The 22,147-nt window shown below is 45.0% G+C and overlaps 1 protein-coding gene across 2 annotated transcripts in view; it reads right to left on the bottom strand.

Annotated features, from left to right (window-relative positions):
* The window catches only part of SYTL3 (synaptotagmin like 3), a 459,450-nt gene that overhangs the window by 274,964 nt on the left and 162,339 nt on the right, over positions 1-22,147 (bottom strand). For both annotated transcript variants that reach the window (XM_069234590.1, XM_069234589.1), the window contains exon 5: positions 19,187-19,238. In XM_069234590.1, coding sequence (XP_069090691.1) covers positions 19,187-19,238 — 52 coding nt within the window. The remainder of the gene's footprint in view (positions 1-19,186; positions 19,239-22,147) is intronic.

Genomic DNA, 22,147 nt, shown 5'->3' with positions numbered 1-22,147 from the left:
TTTTCAAGGCAAATTTGTAGATATTTCTGTTTTGAAGAAACAAATAGTAGTCACGAGTCCAGCAAAACTGTGACTGCAACAGATCTGGTAAAAACTTTTTACCATGTGCCAACAAAGTGGTGTTATTTGTATTCCGAGTAAACAGTCTCTATAGAAATTCGTATGGGTTCAAATGTTGAGATAAGCCAAAGGAATGTGATAAAAACCTTTCAGTCGGATTGCGAACGGCAGTGAAATCCCTTAGGATTCATAATGGCACACTGCTCACATGACTGGAAGTCATGGCTCAAAACCAAACATAAGCGTCAAACCCAAACACCAGATTTAAACCTCATGGGAATCTATTACTGATATCGGATCTATCACTGATATCTGTATGCAACAGTTCCTACACGGTTTACACCCTATATTTTTAGGATCAGACATGTTCCCTTGCACATTGAAAAACAGGACTTTTGAGGAACTGACATGAAATAATGTGTGAGGTAGCTCTGGCTCTGCGTGAAGGAATGGAAAGAAGGAAACTGATGTCAACGCACGGGGGTGCCTATATGCAGCTCCATCGTCACTTCTGTAGTGGAACAAAGTCAACAGACAGCCATCTGGGGCCATCTTTATCAGCACTGGAGCAGTGCTATTGAAATCTTCTGCATCTAGCCTGGGGATATTCTTAAAGCGAGGAATCTACAAGTATCCATCAGAAATTCTGATTATTCTTCATTTTGTTTAGCTTGAATTCATAATTTAGATTTGTCTGATGACTTTGGAGCTTCTGTGATAGCTATTCAATGGTTTCGAAGAAAGGTGAGATTAACTATCAAGCAATCTTTCATTCTCGTGGTCCAATCCAATCTATATACCAACCACAGCAAATCAACCTGTTTGATGTATGTACAGATGTTCTCCTTCCATCGATCTTCATCTTACGAACCATCAAAAATGATGTCCATAACACAAATTTGATTTGGTCAAAAACTGACTAATTTTCTTCAAGAACATCCAATGTTGTTGTTGTCAGTCATGCAAGCATGACAACCAGGCACTGTCCGACGTGCTCTTTAAAACTCTGCTGAGAAATGAGTTTTCTTTTTTCCAATAGGTAGAAAAATGTTTGCTTCAGTATTATTTTAATGGTACTATTTGTTGTTTATTTTAAATGTATTTTTTTATTTTTTTACCAAAGCATTTTACATACATGCAATACATTTTAGAGATAGCATTTCAAGACAACAATATAATCGCTAAATATTATGTATGAGATTTCACAGTAGAATCATTAAAGCTGTCTGATAAGGAATGCGATATAGAGTGTGCTGCTTAATCATAGTGAAATATGATATCATTAGTCATTAAACTAAGAACAAAACTAAGTTAAAGTGAGGACAGGACTGGTGGTGAAATAAAAAAGTATAGGTACTTGTGAGAGGGAAGGGATTGATGTGCAATGGTAGAGAAACAGCAGCAAGCTAAAGAGCAACTGTGCATGTGTGAAGGTCGAGTGAGTTGCAATAGTTATTAGTGCTTTAGTTGTTTGAAGTGAAAGAACAATGTGTGTACTCATGGGGGTCTGTTATCGTCTTTAACTTCTTTAGGGCTAAGGATGAGTTTGAAACTGGCTGCGCTGAGAAGACCATCTTGTCCATAGCACTTAACTGGCTATGCCTTTTTTTAAAGGAAGACCGTAGATTATTCCATAAAATGGCAATAGGGTGCTTCCATAAGCTTCCAGCATCTTCTAGCCTCAGAGAAGTGAATGCTGCTTCAGTCCAGAATAAAACAGTAGCAAGCCATTAGGACACCACTGGTAGCAGTCATGGTAATCGAGCCCCCAAGTAGTAGGAAGACCAGCTCAAGAAATTTGCTTGCAACTTTAGTAGACTTGGGGTGCTTTAAAGTCCCTGTATACAGTTTTCTAGGTCAGCGGTTCCCAACCTTTTGACTTCTGTGGACCCCCACTTTATCATCACTGGAACCCGGGTACCCCCAGTGAATCATTATTGAAAGTGGGGGACCCCCCCACTGAGCCATTACTGAAAGCTGGGGACCTAGGCCCATATTTATACTTTTTGACGCAAAACTGCGTTTGTGCAGTTTTGTGTCAAAAAGTATAGCACCGGCTTGCCCCATTCCAGGACACCAGCCGGGTGACAAATTTATGGAATGGTGCAATTTAACGCAAAGGGTGGGCTAAAACGTCCTGGAAAATTACATTAGGCGGGTGGGGTGGCGTTATGGGAGAAGAGGATTTTGCACCACAAAAATGAGGTTAGGCTGGTTAGAGATTTAAAAAAATTACTCTAACCAGCCTAGCGTAATTTCTTGACGCAAAACCATCCATACCACATGACTCCTGTCTTACAAAAGACAGGAGTCATGCCCACCACCCCAACGGCCAGCACAGGGGACAAGGGTCCCCTGGGCATGGCCATTGCACCAGGTGCCATGTAGGGGGCCCCATTCCATGGCCCCAATGGCACTTAAAAGAAAAATTAAAATACTTACCTATACTTACCTGGGATGGGTTCGTCCATCCTCTGGTGTCTCCCTGGTGTGGGTGGGGGTGTTCCTGGGGCTTAGGGGGGGCACCTGTGGGCTCTTTCCATGGTGTTTGACCATGGAAATGGGTCGCCAGGTCCTCTAACGGCTGCCCTGACCCCGGCGTTAAATATTGGAGCTAAGCAGATTTAGCGCCATTACTTAGGCCCGCCTCCCTCCTGTGCACCATTTTTGCACAAGAGGATACATAAGGCGCTAGGGCCTTTGAGTCATTTTTTGGATGAGAACGCCCACCCTGCATCTCACTGACGCAAGGTGGGTTCACGCATCCAAAAATGATTTTAACTCCAATATTTTTAAGTTAAACTAGTCTAGCGTCAAAATATAATTATGGAGTTAAGTTTGCGCTGAATTAGCGTAAAAAGAAATGGCACTAATTCAGCGCAAACAGAGTATAAATCTGGGTTCTAATCTGTTAATATTAGTTATTTTCTTAAGCAGTCGCGGACCCCCTGGGAGGCTTCGTGGACCCCCAGGGGTCCTGGGACCATAGGCTGAAAACCACTGTTCTAGTTTATAGAGGTCTTGTTGGCCAGTAATGACTAATACATAGTACAAATGTCTTCCCAGCATGTAGGAACCAGCGAACATTCCCAGAACATATGCTTTAGACCTGCTCCACAGGAAAAATAGAGGGGGCAGTTAGAACTAGAAGCCACATATATTTTACTTAGCCTGTTAGGCATAAAGTAGGCACAATGGCAGAATACTGTGTTGTATGTATGTACTGGAAATTGGCCTTTCTTGTAATTTTGTGTGGGTGAACAAGCAGTTTCTCCCATTCCTCCTGAGTAAATGTGTGGCCTCTATCAGTTTCCAATTTAAATTGCAATGATATCAATGGCTCCCCAGTCTGAACTGGGATAGATTTGACTAACCAAGATTTTAGCTTACGTTCTCTTCCTACTGTAAATAATGTATGTACTAGTGGGTGAGTAGGAGGTTTGTATCTATTATGACCCAAGTGGAGGTGAGTGTTAGAGTGAGATGCTTATGAAGAAGAAATTGTCCTGGAGGCAAGCTGTTCGATAAGGTTTCAGACAGAATAAGAACCCTGCCTTGGAAGAGGTTTCCCACAGAGATAACCCCTGAGTTTTTCAAGCTTTGGCTGTACGAACAGACATTTTTCGTCTAAAATAATGGACACCTGCCAGTGGTATTTCAAGGACATATGGGATAGTCTGTGGGGTGAAGTTCAACCCTCGCAGTAGCTAGCATGAGATATGCATACTACTCTGTTGAATGGCTTGATTAAGATGGAGTGCACAATAATTAGTTTGTGTATTTTGGGCCCGATTTTGATTTCAGCATACGGGTTACTCTGTCACAACGGTGATGGATAGCCCGTCTGCCGAAATCTAAATCCCATAGGATTTAATGGGGTTTAGATTTTGGGAGACGGGCTACCCATCACAGTTGTAACGGAGTAACCCATCCACCGAAATCTAAATCAGGCCCTTTGCCTTTAAAAGCAAGTCTACCTGCACTAGTCACTCAGATGAATGCAGGCCAGCCAGCGAATGGGCTCGCTATTGGAGGAGTTGTACTACTAAGTTTTAGTGTTCGAAATGTAGGGCTCCCAGGCCTCCGTGATCCGTGGGGAGCTTCCATTTCACAAAGACAACCTGTGCCTGCTATTGGTCCATATCAAATCACACATCATGATACCTAGAGTAAGAGACAGCTCCATGGGAGACAGACAGGCAAATTAGAGAAATAATAAAGCATTATCATTTTTGTAAGGGCTACTCTGCCTGGTACTGACAGGACAGAATTGCTCCAGAACGAAATCTGGGATCTGAGTGATAACACTGCTCTCATCATGTTGCCATCAATCAAGTCTTTGGTAAAGTGGTATGTATTAACACCTAAATATCGGAAAGTGGTAGGTTTGATATGGTGACCCTCTATGATAGCATCATGCACGTTGCATTCTGGAGTTAAGGGAAAGAGACAGGACTTACTCAAGTTCACTTTGAGCCCAGAGATCATTTCAAAGGAGCTCAGCAGCTGTGTTACTGTCAACATGTCGCGGATATCTGTGATGTAGATCACGGCATCTTCGGCATAAAGAGACACTATAAGTGCCTCTTCATCATGCACAAAACCCCAGTCATCTATCAGCTGGCGAAGTCATATTGCTAATGGCTCCATAGGAGAGGGAAAATAGGCAAACATGACGCGTGCCTCTCCTAAAGTAGAAAGGTTCAGAATTGAGTTGACCAATCTTGACTCTGACTCATGGGTTAATGTATAGTAGAGTGATCATTTTGGTAATTCTTTACAACCTAGGCCAATTTTGTGGAACACAGTAAAATGCATTCCCAATTTAACATGGGAAAATACTTTTTCCAAATTATGGCTAAGCAGGCGGTGTATTCCCAGTGCAATGGAGTAAGTGCCATAAGTGAAGATAATCGACTTATGTTAAAAGATGTAGAACGTCCTAGAATTAAGCCAGCCTGACTGGACTAGGATAGTAAGAAGAGCTAATAAGCACTATGCTATGTCTTTGCAGAATATTTTGTAATCATTGTTCAAAATAGCCAGAGGTCTATATGAGGTGCCTTCAAGGAGGTCACGACCTGGTTTTGGGATGGAGACCATAAGGGCCTCACGCATAGTAAGCATAAGGGTTCCATTTTCAATTGCTTCATCATATAACACATAACGCAACAACCAAAAGGTCAGGATAGGTTCCGTAAAGCTCAGTCGGTGGCCCATCAAGCCTAGGTGTTTTATGTATTGTAGAATCTCATATCGCGCAGCAGACCTCCTGCTCAGTCATTAAGCACTCTAACAGCTTGAGCTGGTCAGCTGATATCTGTCATAAAGCCAGCTCCTTCAGGAAATCTGTAATGTGAGTCTAGTTAGGGCCAGTCATAGAGTTGTATAGTGCTTTGCTTGATTAGAAAAACCAAAATGGATAGCCTCCAGGGAGTACACTAATTTATCTGGTAGGAGTCTACTATCAGCAACTGGGGAAGTGGCTTTACCTCGTTTAACTAGCTATGGTAATTCTCTGCCGAATTGATCTGCTTCTGCGTGGGATTTCCCCATTTGTTGTCTATAGTCTATGCTACATAGTGACTCCATGAGTTACATGTGTCGGTCGGTATCAAAGCAAAGTGCAGGTTTAGTGGCAGCAATGGTTTGGGTTCCCCACTATGAGCTTTTCAGTGAATTTTCAATGTTTTCCAATTCCCTTTCAAGTGTCTGATGTGCTCCAATGAGTGACTCTATGCACTGCCCTCTCAATATCACCACAAGGGTGTCACACTTGGTGTGCTGCATGCATTGTGGTAGTGTCTCATCAAAATAATGTGTAATGGTTTTTCTGATCTGTCCCTGAAAAGCAGTGCATGCCACAAGTGAAGGTTAGAGTTTCCAAATTGGGTCTGGTGGTCTGTATCTACCCCAGTGTATTTGCAATAATAAAGGGTTGTGGTCTGAAATGAAGCTGCCAATGTATTCAGTTTCAATGTCAGGAGATGTATGGACATTGGGCAAAAGAAGTGGTCAAGAGACACAATGAGGTCATGGGAGACAGAGAGTAAAAGGAATATTCCTGTGCAGTATGGTGTAAAGCCCTCCAGACAGCCAGCAACCTCCAGCATGCAACTCATTGTGCCAATTGCTCAGTGTTACTTCGGGTAAGCGTGCAAGGCAATGGAGGATGAGAGCTGCCAAAATTGAGGTCTAAACCACTATTAATACCACCTCTGATAATGTATTGGAGGTGAGGCCATCGCAGAAGAAGGCATGAAAGACACACTAATAATTCAGGTTGACCCACATTCTGGAAGTAGACACTACCCAAAAGTATGGGCACAGCGTCTGAGAGCCTCTTGACAAAGACTTATCTCCCTTCACTATCAATGACCGTTTCAGTTGATTTTGAGGAAACCAAAGGCTTTACCCTTATCAATGTGCATCAGGTGAAGTGAGAAAAATCTGTGAAATAGCATTGTCTCTCCAGCTTTTCTGCAGTATAGTCTCTTCCCTTTGTGACAAATGTGTTTCTTATAGTACGACAATATGAGTACATCTATATTTAAGGAAGGAGGGAAAAATATAATGTTTCTTGGGAGAGCTCATACACTGGACATACCATATCAGAAATGTTTGCTTTGCCATTCTCTAACGGAGGGAAAAGGGAAGGAGTAGATAACGTTAAAGCAACGCTCCAAGGGCAGTAGTTTGGACGAACCCATTGCCCGATTAGTGTCTCTCCAGTGCAGTTCCTCACGATGAAGAACAGCCAGCCCTTATTGTGAACATTTTCCAACTCCCCTCCCTAGGGGAGCAAAGTAACATCTAACCACCCAGAAAAAGTAACGAAATTGTCCACTGCATTCAACGGTTAACCCTATCGAGTCAATTAGTCCTGGTAGAGGAAAACAGTAATGAGGTATCTAGGCATACCACATTATCACTTGCCCTACCTCCTCCATGTATTTTTATTTTTTGGGTGGTTTTGTTTTTACTAATTTTGAACTCAAAAATCTTGGCAGTCTATGTTCGAAACCACATGAAGACAGCTTGAAAAACACATCCAGAGACCTGGTATACCTCGAGTATATAGAATGGCATGAACTGTTAAGGATGAAGTTAACTAATACAGTGAACATCCCAGGGGAAGTCAAGGCTCATCTATTAATCCGCATGGTCTAAAGAAGTATACTTCATGAACCACAGCTACAAGTATCATCCGAAAGAGCAACTAATAGCATAAGAATTCAAAGAAAGTTTTTCGACCTTAATGAATATTGTAAAGGACTTCAAAAACACTATTTTCTGAAACAGAAGGTAGTACAGATAATGATTGGTAACTGTGCGCCATAAGCATAAGCATGCCAGAAATATTTGATTACGAAGACTCAGAGAAGCATACTGGAGCTGTAACAGCAAAATGTGTAGGCATAATTATACAATATCATCTGTTGTTTGTGGCGTGACAACTGGTAAGGTGGCAGCTGTTAAACTCTTCAAGGAGTTGAATTCAATAGTGAGTCACTGCCAAATGAAGCTGAGTCAAAGTCCCCAGAGGCTGTTGGGAAGCCATAGAGGGGGCCGAAATTCTCTCCATTTGTGCATGGATCAGCATAAGCGCATTGGAAGTACCGCATTGTGAGGGTGTCTGTGCCTACTATGGTGCACCATTCTTCAGAGCTGTGGTGGAGGACCACTCAAGAGCCGTGGCTCCAAGCCCTGATGTTCCGCCCTGCCAGGCCTCCGCCAGAGTATTTAATGCTCATGTAATTAACCTCCATGAATAAACTGCAGCAGCACTGCATTGCAAGTGTGTAGTATGGGACGAAGAGGCTATGGGCCCCATCACTGGCAAGCTGGTCTTATTATTGTGCCATTCTCAGACGCAGATCTTTGTCACAGACATTTAGGATTTTGGCAACCATTGGCCTAGGAGGATCTCCCAGTGGAGGCCTGCAGACAGGGACTCTATGGGCTTGTTCCACTAAATAATATCAGAAAGATCCTCAGGTACCGCACAGCTCGACAGCCTGTCCTGGATAAAGGAAGTGGGAGCAGGGCCCTCAGGCCCTTCTTGGAGGCCAAATTGAGTATTGCTGTGGCGGGAGCTATCCCACATATCCTCCCCCCTTCCCTCTAGGAACCAGATTCTATCTAAAAGGTCTGCCATTTGCTGTTGGATATCTACTAATTTGGGCCACAGTTCTTGTAATCAGGATTCAGTTTTCTTGACCCATTCTGGTAATTTGTATTAGTTGTTGCATAGAAGGCCAGGTTCTGCTCCCCCTGTGTCATGTTTCTTGTCTATCACAATTCTGGTTTCCATAATAGCCTGTAGAATTCAATCCACTTTTTCGGCTGAAGAAGTGATACCGCTTGAAACCTCCATGGTCAGCTACGCTGTGGTACACCATGCATTTTTCCCTTCTAACGTGTCATGGTAGAAGTTGTGGAAGAGTGAAGGGCTTACCTATCCAAAGTTTCCCTATCTAGGGGGAAAGGTAGAAATCGTAGTATCAAGCGCTATTCCTGGTTGCACCACGAACAACCCGATGAAGATAACAGACAGAAGTTAGATGAGGCAAGAAAGGGGACACAGCCACTGCAATCGAGTTAGTTCCCAGAATGTGCTAACCTTCGTTCAGCAGGTATCCTGAAGAATTCTGGGGAAGTATGAGCAACATCAGATCCGAGCATGTCAATTTAGGGAAAAGTGTGGGAAATCCGCTACTCCCAGGTGTTTGGAAAGTGTAGGCATCGAAGGATGTTAACAGATCCCTCTAAAGGCATGTGTGACAGAGACAGGAGTGTAATATTGTCGCTACCACAGCAGAGTAAATGCAAGTCCTTAGTTACGGATCAACAAGCTGACGAACAAGTTACTTACCTTCGGTAACGCCTTTTCTGGTGGATACACTAGCTACCTGTGGATTCCTCACTCATTGAATTTTCCCTATGCGCCAGCATCCTATGGAAATTTTCTCCTAGCTTCAGCACGTCGACGAGGACGTCACAATTGCCCGACTCCCACGCGATGCCGTCTGACGTCATACAGGCAATAAGAGGTCCTCGCCGGAGTGCTGACGTCAGTTATCAACATTTTTTACGTGCCTTTGAGGTGAACAGGTAAATATCAACAAAACATATTTGATACGAACACATCAAATAAAATCTTATACCATAATATTTAATTAAATCGAATTGAAAAACATTCATATAAATATGTATATACATAAATATATTCATATAAAACAATATACAAAAATCCAATAATAAATATATACACATATATAGATATATACATATATATATAAACACATGCATGTATAACCTCTGCATCAGTATAAACATATCAACCATATACAGGTGCTCACCCAAGGAAATCTTGGAAAGACCAGACAGGCAACGGGGAGGCGGGTGGGCCCGTGAGGAATCCACAGGTAGCTAGTGTATCCACCAGAAAAGGCATTACCGAAGGTAAGTAACTTGTTCTTCTGATGGATACAACTACCTGTGGATTCCTCACTCATTGAATAGAGTCCCAAAGCAGTACCGCACTCCCTAGAGGGTGCCTGAATGGTCAGACCAAGAAATCCTGCAGCACCGACTGTGCAAAATGGCCTTCCCTCCTCACCTCCGAATCCAAGCAATAATGCTTCGCAAAAGTGTGGGGGGATGCCCAAGTTGCGGCCTTGCAGATGTCAACCACAGGAACACCTCTAGCCAGGGCCGAAGAGGCCCACTTAGCTCTGGTGGAATGAGCTCTTATTCCAACAGGGGGTTCCTTCTTTGCCAGAGAATAACACAGCTTAATGCAAAGAATGACCCACCTGGAGAGTGTTCTCTTGTGGACTGCCTTTCCTTTCCTCTTTCCCACGTACCCGATGAAAAGCTGATCTTCCAATCTGAACTCCCTCGTCCTGTCGACGAAGAAGCTCAGTGCTCTTCTCGGGTCCAGATGATGCAGTCTTTCTTCCTCTTTCGAAGGATGAGGTGGAGGATAAAAAGAGGAGAGTGTAATAGACTGACCCATATGGAAGGGTGAAACAACCTTCGGCAAAAAAGCAGCCTTGGTCCTCAACACCACCTTGTCCCCATAAAAGGATGTGTACGGGGGCTTAACAGAAAGAGCCTGTAGCTCACTCACCCTTCTAGCCGAAGTAATGGCAACAAGGAAAACAGTTTTTAGAACCAACAGCCTTAAGGGGCAAGAATGCATCAGCTCAAACGGTGATCCCATAAGAAATGTTAAAACTAGGTTCAAATCCCACTGAAGCATAATGAAAGGAGTGGGAGGATATCTATTAGTCAGGCCCTTTATAAACCTCAAAACTATTGGGGATTTAAATAAAGAGGGTTGGTTGGGGAGACACAGAAAGGCTGACAGAGCAGACAAGTAGCCCTTAACTGTCGAAACTGCACAACCCCACTGCGCCAAGGATAACGCAGAAGAAAAAATGTCCGATAAGTGGGCACGCAAAGGATCAATTTGCTTCTCTCCACACCAATTCACAAATTTAGCCCACCTGCTAGCGTAGATAGATTTGGTGGAGTGTCGCCTGGCCGATAAAATAACATCCACCACCTCGGGTGGGAGAGAAAAGGAATTCAAGTTGCCCCGTTCAATCTCCAGGCATGAAGGTGCAGGCTCTGGAGGTGGGGGTGTAAAACCTTCCCCTGCGATTGTGAGAGGAGGTCTGCCCTGTGAGGGAGATGGAGCGGGGGGCACAGTGAGAGTTGGAGAAGATCTGAATACCACACCCTTCTTGGCCAATCCGGAGCTATTAAGATGACTTGGGCCCTGTCTTGGCGAATCTTCCTCAGAACCCGAGGAATCAAGGGTATGGGGGGAAACGCGTAAAGCAACTGGCCGTACCAGGACATCTGAAACGCGTCCCCCAAAGTTCCTTGGACCGGATACTGGAGGCTGCAGAACAACGGACAGTGCGCATTCTCCCGAGTGGCAAACAGATCTACCCGAGGGAATCCCCACATCTGGAAGATGTACAGGGTTAGATCTGGATGAAGCCGCCACTCGTGATCGGTCGAGATGTGCTGACTGAGACGGTCTGCACGCACGTTCAAGGCTCCGGCCAGATGGTTTGCTACCAAGCAAATCCGATGGTCCCTTGCCCAGGACCACAGCCGAAGAGCTTCTCTGCAGATAAGATACGACCCTACTCCTCCCTGCTTGTTGATGTACATCGCGGTAGTGTTGTCCGTTAGGACTTGGAAAGACTGACCGCGAAGGGATGGGAGGAAGGCCTTGAGAGGCAGACGTATCGCCCGCAATTCCAACAGATTTATATGAAACATCTGTTCCACTGGAGACCAATGATTTTGACCTCCAGGTCCCCCAGATGAGCTACCCACCCTAGAGTGGAAGCATCCGTTATCACAGTGGCCAATGGAGGAGGCAGCGAGAATGGCCTTCCTTGGGAAAGGTTGCCGTCCGCAGCCCACCATCAAAGATCCGCTGCAGCGTCTCTAGAAATCTGTACCGATTCCTCGAGATCCCCTTTGTGTTGAGACCACTGCCTTCGGAGGCACCACTGAAGAGCCCTCATGTGCCAGCGTGCATGAGTGACCAACAGAATGCAAGAAGCGAACAGACCGAGCAGACGAAGGACCTTGAGGACTGGAATGACCGCTCCACTTTGAAACACTGGATCCAACGCCTGAATGTCCTGAATCCGCTGGGGCGGAGGAAAGGCACGATTCAATGTTGTGTCCAGTACCGCCCCTATGAACAGGAGACGTTAAGAGGGTTCCAGGTGAGATTTGGGCACGTTCACCGAAAAGCCCAGGTCGAACAACAACTGGGTTGTTGACTGCAGGTGACGCAGCACGAGTTCCGGCCTTGATCAACCAATCATCTAGGTAAGGGAATACCGCTATCCCCTTCCTCTTGAGCTCTGCCGCAACCACCGCCATCACCTTCGTGAAGACTCGTGGTGCTGAAGTAAGACCAAACGGAAGGACCGCAAACTGATAGTGCTGCGATCCCACCACAACCGGAGATACTTCCTGTGCGACTTGAGTATTGGGATATGAAAGTCGACAGACACCATCCAATCTCCTTCGTTCAACGCCAAAAACACCTGTGCTAGGGTCAGCACCTTGAACTTTTCCTGTTTGAGGAACCAATTCAAAATCCTCAGGTCCAGGATTGGTCTCAACCGACCATCCTTCTTGGGGATCAGGAAATATCTTGAATAACAACCCTGACCACTCACCTGCTCTGGAACCAACTCCACTGCACCCTTTGAAAGGAGGACTAGAACCTCCTGTTCTAACAACAGGAGATGTTCTTCCGAGCAGAAGGATGGACGGGGCGGGATGGGGGGTGGAAACTCCCGAAAGGGAAGGGCATAGCCTTTCCCCACAATACTGGTGACCCAGGAGTCCGATGTTATTGCCTCCCACATGTGGAGAAAGTACATTAACCTTTCCCCTACAGGAGTAGTATGCAAGGGAATTGGTGGATGACTAAGGCTGCTTTCCGTGCTGCACCCCTCCAGAGGAAGAGGAAGAGGCAGAGTGCTGCTGGGTGGCCCCTCTGGTTTGAACCCTACCCCTCCCCTATAAGATCTGTAGGGGAGGGCAGTGACGGCTTGCTGTTGAAACCTGCCCCGAAAGGAGGAGCCACGACCAAACCCCCTAAACCTTCTGAAAGATCGTGAAGAAACAGAAGAGTAGGCCTGCAAGCCCAAAGATTTTGCTGTGGCGCTACTTTCTTTAAACCTTTCAAGGGCAGAGTCCGCCTTTGACTCAAAAAGTTTATCCCCATCAAAGGGTAGATCAAGCAGGGCCGACTGAACATCTGGTGAGAAGCCTGACGAACGAAGCCAGGCCTGTCTTCTCGTAGCAACAGTGGTTCCCATAGCCCTGGCCACAGAATCAGTTGTGTCCAGCCCTGCCTGGAGTACTTGGGTCGCCGCAGCCTGAGCATCCGACAAAAGGCCCAACACCTCCTGAGGTAATCCAGAATGAGATGTCTTGACCTCCTCCATAAGGGCGTAGATGTATCTGCCCAAGATACATGTGGCATTCATGGACTTAAGGGCCATACTACAAGAAGAGAAAGTCTTTTTTGAAGACTGGTCCATCTTTTTAGAATCTCTGTCCGAAGGAACACCCGGAAAGGAACCTGGAGCAGCACATGAGGAACATGAAGCTTGCACAACCAAGCTTTCTGGAGTCGGGTGCTTCGACAAAAAGCCTGGATCCGCAGGAGCCACACAATATCTACGTGCTACTGTCCTGTTAACAACCATAGATGTGACTGGCTTTTTCCAAATCTCCATAATTGGATCAAGGAGAGCCTCATTAAAAGGCAAAAGAGTTTCGGCAATAGCCGAGGCCGGATGTAGCACTTCCGTCAAAATGTTGGGTTTCGCCTCAGCCACAGGGAGGGGAAGGCCTAAAAAGTCAGCTGCTTTTCTTAAAACAGAGTGGAAAGATGCAGCCTCCTCTGTATATTCCCCAGGAGATGTCAAGTCCCACTCCGGGGAAGTGTCCAAGCCACTAGCAGTGTCCAAACCATGAAGATCTGTCAGAGGCTCATCAATCTCACCCTCCTCCAAGGCCTGCCTGTTATACTCCTGTTCTTCAAGGAGGCGAAGAGCTAGCCTGGCCTCGATCCTTGGCGTTGACAAGGCGTCTGCCGACGTCGATGACCTCGCCTGACGCCGATCCTCTGATCCATCCTACGCCGGATCCATCGGCGCCGTGGGCTTCTTCGGCGCCGACTGCAGAGGACAAGACGGTGAAGAACCCTCCGGCACCGGAACAGCAGTTCTCATCGGAGTCGCAGGCCTTGTAGGTGACGTCAAAGGAACCGGCGCCGAGCCAGCACTTCCCACTGGAAGGAAGGGCATGAATGGTGCCGGTCGTAAAGGAGCCAGAGCACCCATATTAAAGCCAATGGCCCCGAAGGACCATCTGGACCACCACCCGGAGCCATCTGTTGGAATATGGCAAACATCGCATTAAGAAATGCGGAACTATCAGCACCTGGCGCCGGGAACGATGGATATTGCGGAGTCTGTGTCCGAGGTGATAACGGCGCCGGCCCAGGCATCTCAGATTGCGCAGGTGAAAACTCAGGATCCTGTTGAGGTACGACCTCGAAGACAGGCGGCGGAGACGGCGGAGAAGTCGGAGAAGCGGGAGGCGTCTGCGGCTGAGGAGTGATGGTGGGACTAACCTCCCATGTCTTACGGCGCCGAACCGAAGGCGACCACAAGCGTGAACGCTCTCTACTCGAACTGCGTCGAGAATCACGAGGGCGCCGGGAGTCACAGTGACTTCAATGAAATTTTGGTGATGTAGATCTGCGCCGGTGCCGCTTTTCCTTCTTTTTGGACTTCGCCAAAAACAGCTTAGCCTCTCGCTCCTTCAACGCTTTAGGATTCATGCGTTGACAGGATTCACATTTATCCACTTCATGGTCGGAGCTCAGACACCACAAGCAATCCACATGTGGGTCTGTCACCGACATCTTGCCTCCGCACTCTCTACAAGGCTTAAAGTCCGACTTTCGCTGTGATATTTCGATAGAAACAGTAACTGTAACTACGCAGCAGAAACAGTTGCTCCCTCGAAGAATAACCGTCGCTCGAAGGCACGGAAAAAAGGGAACTGACGTCAGCACGCCGGCGAGGACCTCTTGTTGCCTGTATGATGTCAGACGGGGTTGCGTGGGAGTCGGGCAATTGTGACGTCCTCGTCGACGTGCTGAAGCTAGGAGAAAGGTTCCGTCGGATGCTGGCGCATGGGGAAAATTCAATGAGAGAGGAATCCACAGGTAGTTGTATCCATCAGAAAAGGTATTTTACTTCCAGAGCTCTGACAAAACCCAACAGTGGGAAGAGGACCCTGCCTCACTCCACAGTACCAGAAAGGAGGAAATGGGGGACATGGAGGACACAAGCAGTCCTCAGGCTCAGGGTGTGTTTTTTCCCAGAGATATCCTAAAATGAGGTAGAAAATGCCAGAGATCAAATCTCAATCCTCTAGGTGGGCAGAGTGTCAAAGATCAAACAGGTGCATGCCCTTCAAATACTGTGCAGACCCCAAGAGCGTGTCAAAAAATCTGAATGTCCGCACATGGGGGGCAATTCAAATAGCAAGCTTGCAAGGGCGAGAGGTGAGTTAGCAGCAGGATGTGATAAAGCACTGTCTTTTTTCTGCATGGAAAGGGACAGGCTGCCAGCTAGTTAGTCCTAGATCGCAGGATATGCACCACTCACTGTTGTGGGACAATGTTCAATAACCACCCTCTCCAGTGTCGAGCCCCAACCGGCCGTCTCATGCACTCACATGTCTACGATTCCACCCAAGTGGTCAGGCCTTGAGTGGGATGCAGGGTGACCGGCAAGCAGCAGCAGGGTGACGGAAATTAACTGAGCGGGCAACTCCCCTTGCCCAGGGGATCAATCGGCATACATTCGAGCAGCAGGATTAATGCTAGATAGTGTCTGCATCCTAAGCCGAAGGAAGAACGCCCAGAAGACGGATAAACTGCAGACCAAAAGGATTGTGCCGTTTAGGAAGTGATCAGGGGAACATCAATATGGACGAGGTACCAAATCCAGCATCCCAGTTACTGGATCGACAAGGGTGATACAGGCTCAGACGGGAGTTCTTTTAAAAAGCAGATGTCATCTTGCAGCGCCAAGCCATGCCCCCAATGGTCTTATTTGTTTATTGCTGACTTGCACTACAATTTTACTAATTTTGTGCAAATAAACTGCCATTGGCTGTTCGATGTTTTTTTATTGTAAGTTTTTTTTTATAAACCAAAAAACGAAATAAAGAAATCAATGCACTCACTTTAAAATGCATCACTGCAACATATGATCAAAGTTGATGACGAACGAGGAGAGAAACAACTACTATTCGTCAGACAGATGGTTTTGCAGGCAACCAGTGCCTAAATCATGATTAATAAGCGGCATGATTAGCCTTAAATTGCCCACTGAGATGGAAAACACAACTGAGCTAATGAGGAAGTCAACAGTGGTCAGAACATCCAACTCACAATTTTTGATGCAATAAAATTCTCTTTAATTTAAGAAGGGCATCTGTGTTCCTTATATGCTATTGTTGCTAGATTTGGTATGTACTTGTTCAGTGAAAGAGGACAGATGGTAAGTAAACTCCACTAGTTTTAGAATCAGTGATTCTGAACCTACAAAGGTCATCCAGCCAGTGTGTGAATTAGATAGTCATCGAAGGCCTGTAACTCTTTGCTGCACTGAATAGGAGCCATATTAAGTGCCTCTATCCCATCAAACAGCTGGTTGCGTCATGCCTTTCAGTATGCCTGCTTCTGTCATGCGCTGGGTACACGAATGCATTGCATGCTCCTCCTTTCTTAACACTGGCTCAGACTTTCAGTGTGATGCTTCAAGGTTAAGGTGTGGCAGAGATAAGGACGTGGGCTGGATAATCACAGGGAAGTAACTGTTTGTGGTCCTTCAATTCCAGTGCAGGAGAATTCCTAAGCAGGACTGCAAGGAGAACAAAACACCTACATCTTAAGGCTACATAAGGTGGGTTGGTCTGGCCCAGTGGTGGAGAAACTGAGATTAGATGCCACATTTGGGTTGAACGCAGGGATGCCCTGACTGAGACAGAGGATGCTCTACTGCTGAAATGCTCGAGTTCACTTTGGACTAAGAAGGAGGTCAGTGTATTTGTCTGACAAGTTTGCGAGGGCCTGTGGAGCTCAGGGGCAACTGGGCAATAATCCCTGTGACAAGCATTGCTTAATTTCAACAAAATAAATAAATGAACACCAGAGCCCACCATTTTTCTTAGATTTCTACCATGGCTGCATGTGGGCCCACTGGCCACCTGTGCATCAGTGGCAGGGAAGAAGCAGTCAAGTTAGGCTTGGGGTTGTGCTGTTTTTTGTGGCTTCTCCAAAACATATAAACCCTTACTATGCATCAAAGTGCCACAATTTAGACAAAATTGTACCATTATAAACATCTTTTGGAACACAAAATTGAACTAGCACTACTACATCTAAATGCTATACACCCCGAAAGGTGAGAAGAATACAAATGAGGGAGAACCAACTTTGCTTCCATAAAACAGGTCACGTTTGCATGCAGTCTGTATATATTGCATGTAAAATTTGAGTGATCAGGTGAGTTAGTAAACAAGTTTACAGAGCCAGATACTACAATTAGTTTAATAAATTGAGCCTAATGGGATGTGTTCCATCTATATTGGTTTGAGATTAATTCACATAAGCTCACGCCTGCATATAAACTGCATTTGTAAACAATTCCAGTTCTAATGTGAAGCTGTAACTGATGCAGCATTTCAGGGTATTTCCATGTTATTTTTTTATACATACATAAATTTGACAGGTGTACATTTACAAACAGGAAAACTGAATGCCCAAGTGCAGTTGCACTCCAGAACTTTTGTTTTATTTCTTGATAGGGACAATTTCTACTTATCGACAAATAACGTCCACCAACACCCCAACAATTGTAAGTGTGTTTTATTTGCATCTCCATCAATATAGGGACCTTTGCTTGAGCATCCTTCACTTAAAAGAGAAATTATTTCAACGTATCTATGTTGAGACTGTAGCTGAAAAATGTTTGTGAATATCCATTAACCCACCCACCAAGGTTTGGGGTGTTCACCTATTTAGACAGGGATCCCCATTCTGGACCATCCCCGATCCACCATTGTGAGAAGATCTGCATAACTTAAACTACAGTATATAGGTGTAATACTACATGTGACTAAATTTATTTATGAGCATAAATTCATGTTTTGTGAGTAGGATACAGCGTATGCTTGTAAATGAAGCTTAACTTAGGGGCAAAAATACCTCTGTGAATCAGGCACTAAAAGACTATTGGTTTTAGAGATGGTTCTGATGAGAAGTTCATGTAAAAACGTAATACTTTAACGCATGCCACACAATTCAGACATTACCCAGTAGCAGTCAACAATGTGGAGTTATAGTTAGGTCTGCGTTTCAATAGGAGAAGCATTGTCTGTTTTCCTAATAACTTTGGCACAGTTTGACTGAGGGTGCATGTTACACGTTACCTTTGAGCACGTGTTATAGTTAGTTAGGATAACTGTAACAGGAGAATTTCATTGGTTTTATAGATTTAAAACGTTACGTTGTCACTGAAATTTTCACCTAGCTTTAATGTTACTTTAACCTTTGTTTGTTTCAGTGAATAAATGTATTTATGTCCCACCCTCTCAATGACCCCAAAGCTGTGACCTGAGCATGATCAGATATACACAGCTCCCTCTGTGCATAAAAAATATTCTGTCTATGAGTATAGTGCTATACATAGTCCTCTGAAATAGGGCAGTGTACATCGTGTGCCCAGACTCATGGCAGTGAACCTTAAACCTCACATGGATTTGACGAAAGAAGATCTAGGCTTGCATTATATTACTATTAGCATCAACAGTGCTCAATGGTCATTGCCCTCGTCAGCCATTTCAAGACTTGCTTATTTTGACAGAGGATAAAAGAAGGTGACATTCGCCTTTTGACATCATGGGTTTTCTTATTGTGTGAACATAAAAGCAGGACTGTCTAGGTATAGGACAGATCTAGGACAAGATTAATTCACAAAAAAACTACATTTTCACATGTTAATAGACCTAAAATATATCTGCAAATCTCCATAAAGAAAGTGGACTTCTTAATAAAGAGAAAAGCACAGAAAACGTACTATGCTGCTCGTGTAAAAAGTAAGCCCATTTGGTATCTTTTGACCCACCAAGGTGTAGGTAAAAAGTTTTATAATCATTACTATCGATCTGCTGCCACGTGTTCTTAAAATAGACATATTAGAAGCACATCATACTACATTATCACTTGCCCTGCTTCCTCTATGTGTTTTTTTTTTTGTTTTTACTTATTTTGATCTAAAAAATCTTGGCATTATATGTTCGAAACTACAAGAAGACAGCTTGAACAATATATCCACCCCAGGCATTTGTGCGTAAAGGATGGTGTGTTTTTTTTAATTTAAAAAAGTACTGTAAAGATGCCAAGGAGCTAACTATTGATCATTGTCGCGTAGATTCGTGAGTTTCGGCAAACCAGGGCACCTTGCCCTTTCACGAGTCTCACCTCAGTTTTTGATAAGACTTCAGGAGCGTTGCACCAGCAGTTTCTTGTTTACCTGTGCAGTGAGAGAGAACACAGAGGTCATGGGGACACGCATTCCAACTGCCACGCGCTGACTAATAACACAGAATATTAGCAACAGTGAATGCTAGTTATGTGAGTGAAGTCAGCTGTCCAAACTAGAGCACAGGCTTCAGAACAGATTGCCTCTTTATCTTAAATTAAGAGAGACGTTTCGAGAAGATATACGATTTTTTTTAATAATGGAACCTTGGGTACACACAGTCTGTGATCCTAGAACGAGTATTCCTTCTTTTTGTTGGGAGCACATATAAGATACAACGATGGAATTTTACATTTCCTTTCTGCGCCACGCACATTTGATCCCTAAAGTACAATCACTTCTTTGTACTTTGCATGTCGGTCCAATTAAAGTTCAAACAACCTGTAAACAAGATTCTCCAAGGACACAGACGAAATGTTTCCCAAGTGCGCCCCCTAGTGTTACTTATTTTCATCTATTCACTACAAAAAGATGTTCACGTTAAAACAACGGGCTGGGAAGGTGGTTTTGGCTGTACTGATCAGAGTTTAAAAAAACAAGCACTTAAAACCAATAGGTATCGTCTTCGGGACCTACAGCAGGTACCGTTAGCACATACCCATGAGAAGAACTGTGGGTGCATTTTAAAGCTTTTGGGATAACGTGTTTTAATCTTGTTTTCTGCAAAGTTACAGGTACAACCAACTGGAATTTAGCGCCTAGCACAGCAAATTAAATTAGGTGGAAAACAGCGCAGATGTTCTTTAGTATGGATGTGCACTGTGCAATATGATTGATAGATGAGTGGGGCATTCGAGCTGTTGCAGAAACCAGAATGCAGCTTGAAAATATTCTGTTTGACTATAATTTTTAGCAAACACTGGCCCCTTCTCTAACCTCACCTTCTGATCCCTCCAAATTCCTATGTTCCTGTGTTGCTGAGGGACTCCCTCCTGTATCTCACTGATCTATAACTGAGCACAACAGTGTGCTCGCCAGAGATGAGAAAAAGGGGCACTACTACAAGGGAAGCAGGGCAGGCGGAAGTGAGGGTATGAAACATGTCACCATGTAGGGAAGAGGAACCCCAGAGTGTTGTTCTAGTAGAAAAACGGGACAACTATAGGAAACCAATAGGTATGCACTTGTCCATGCATCAGGTTTACGACTTAGTGCATTCTGGTACACAGCAATTGATTCCAGGCCCATGCACCAAGGTGTATTTAAAGTATTTTGAGAGGACGATAAGGGGCGTGGCTTCGTTGGTACTTGGGGTGTTACACCCCCCTAATACATCTAGTTTCTGCCAGTTGTCGGGTACAGCTGCTCTCAGTCGGGTCTGGTGAGATGACTGTCGGATTTCATAAGGCATTTTCCACACAGACATAAACACATGCACACTCACTCCCTCTCTCTGTTATAAAAGTCTTAAAAAATGTTGGTTATTTACCAAATATTGTTTTTCTTTCACTTTGGGGCATATTTATAGGCCTCCTTGTGCCACATTAACGTCATTTATTTTGATGTTTATGTGGCCCAACGAGGCCAGAAGCCCCGCGCCCTATTTACAGAGTGGCACAATGCATGCATTGCGCCACTCTGTAACCCTTTGCGCTACATTATGCCTGCACCAGGCATAATGTATGTAGAGGGGCCGTTCCCCGGTTAGGGGAGCCAGTAAAATGGTGCATGGAAATCAATGAGATTTCCTTGCGCCATTTATTACGGCACTTTTAACATCTGCTCAAGATCAGGCATTAAAAGGGGGCTTCCATTCTTTATTCCAATATTTTGGTGCTACTCCTGCAGAGTATATTAATAGCGTCATAAAAAATGACACTATTGCCCCTACCCGCGCACACATGGTGGTGGTAGGGGGGTGCTAAGGGGCGCAGGGAAAGTGGCGCTGTACTCAGTGCAGCACCACTTTCCATTAATCTGCCCCTTAGTACCCCCACCTATATGTATTCTTCTCCCTTATCACTGCCCCAAAGGTTCTCACATATACCCTGCCTGTCTATATTGTATGTTAACAAAATATTCCAAAGTGATTGTTCGAATATCTAAAACTCCCCCCCAAATCCGACCCTGAGAAGGATGGGTGATTTGAAGGAAGGATGCATACATCCAGGTGTGTATGGACGTTCAGCCATCAAAGTGCTGTGATATGTATCAGGAAAGATCATCCTTGAAGAAAACCTTTACAGTCTTGGTAGAAAGGCGGCGCAAAAACCTGTGAAGCCCAGGGAATGCCTGGACACACACATGACCTGATTTATGAAAAGTTAGCACCTTCTTTACGCCACTTTTGCATAAAAAAATGACGAAAAGGTGGCGCTAACCTTTCATAAATCAAGCCCCCAGTGTTTAAAATGAGTTTGTGTAAAACTTTGCAATAGACCTTTGAGGGTCCACTTCCTTGGATAACATTGGTATTTGTTGCATTAATTAGTTGCGGCTTCTTGACTTCCCCACACATATCTGAAAACGTGTTTCTTTGGAAACTTGGAAGGGCAGAGTTCTGCGCTGTAAACGTTTGCCTTAACTTGACAGCTGTGACGTCAGGCTTTTAAAAATGCAAGGCACATTTTTGGTCACGTGACCAAGGCTCTTGGTGGAGCAGCATGAGCAATGGCCTAGCCCCATGACTGCACCAGCTGATGTGCTGTGCACTATGGCAGCGCTGCTCTGTGTCTGATCCAAAGTAAGATTTACTGCTGGATAACATCATTACCTCCCGTCCCTCCCTCGCCTTCATTTCAACCAATGAGTCTTCCTGCCTCCCCCTAGACCCTCCCTTCCCCTTTTAAACCCCCCCCCCCCCCATCCCCACCACCTCCTGTTTTTTCTGTCTAGCCCACGCTAGACTTACCTTTCACTTTTTCCTCCACGGCGGGGCCTGGGGGTCGTCTTTCCTGCAC

Source organism: Pleurodeles waltl, chromosome 5 (genome assembly GCF_031143425.1).
Source record: "Pleurodeles waltl isolate 20211129_DDA chromosome 5, aPleWal1.hap1.20221129, whole genome shotgun sequence".
NCBI lineage: Eukaryota > Metazoa > Chordata > Amphibia > Caudata > Salamandridae > Pleurodeles > Pleurodeles waltl.
This window is presented reverse-complemented; position numbering and strand designations above follow the sequence as displayed.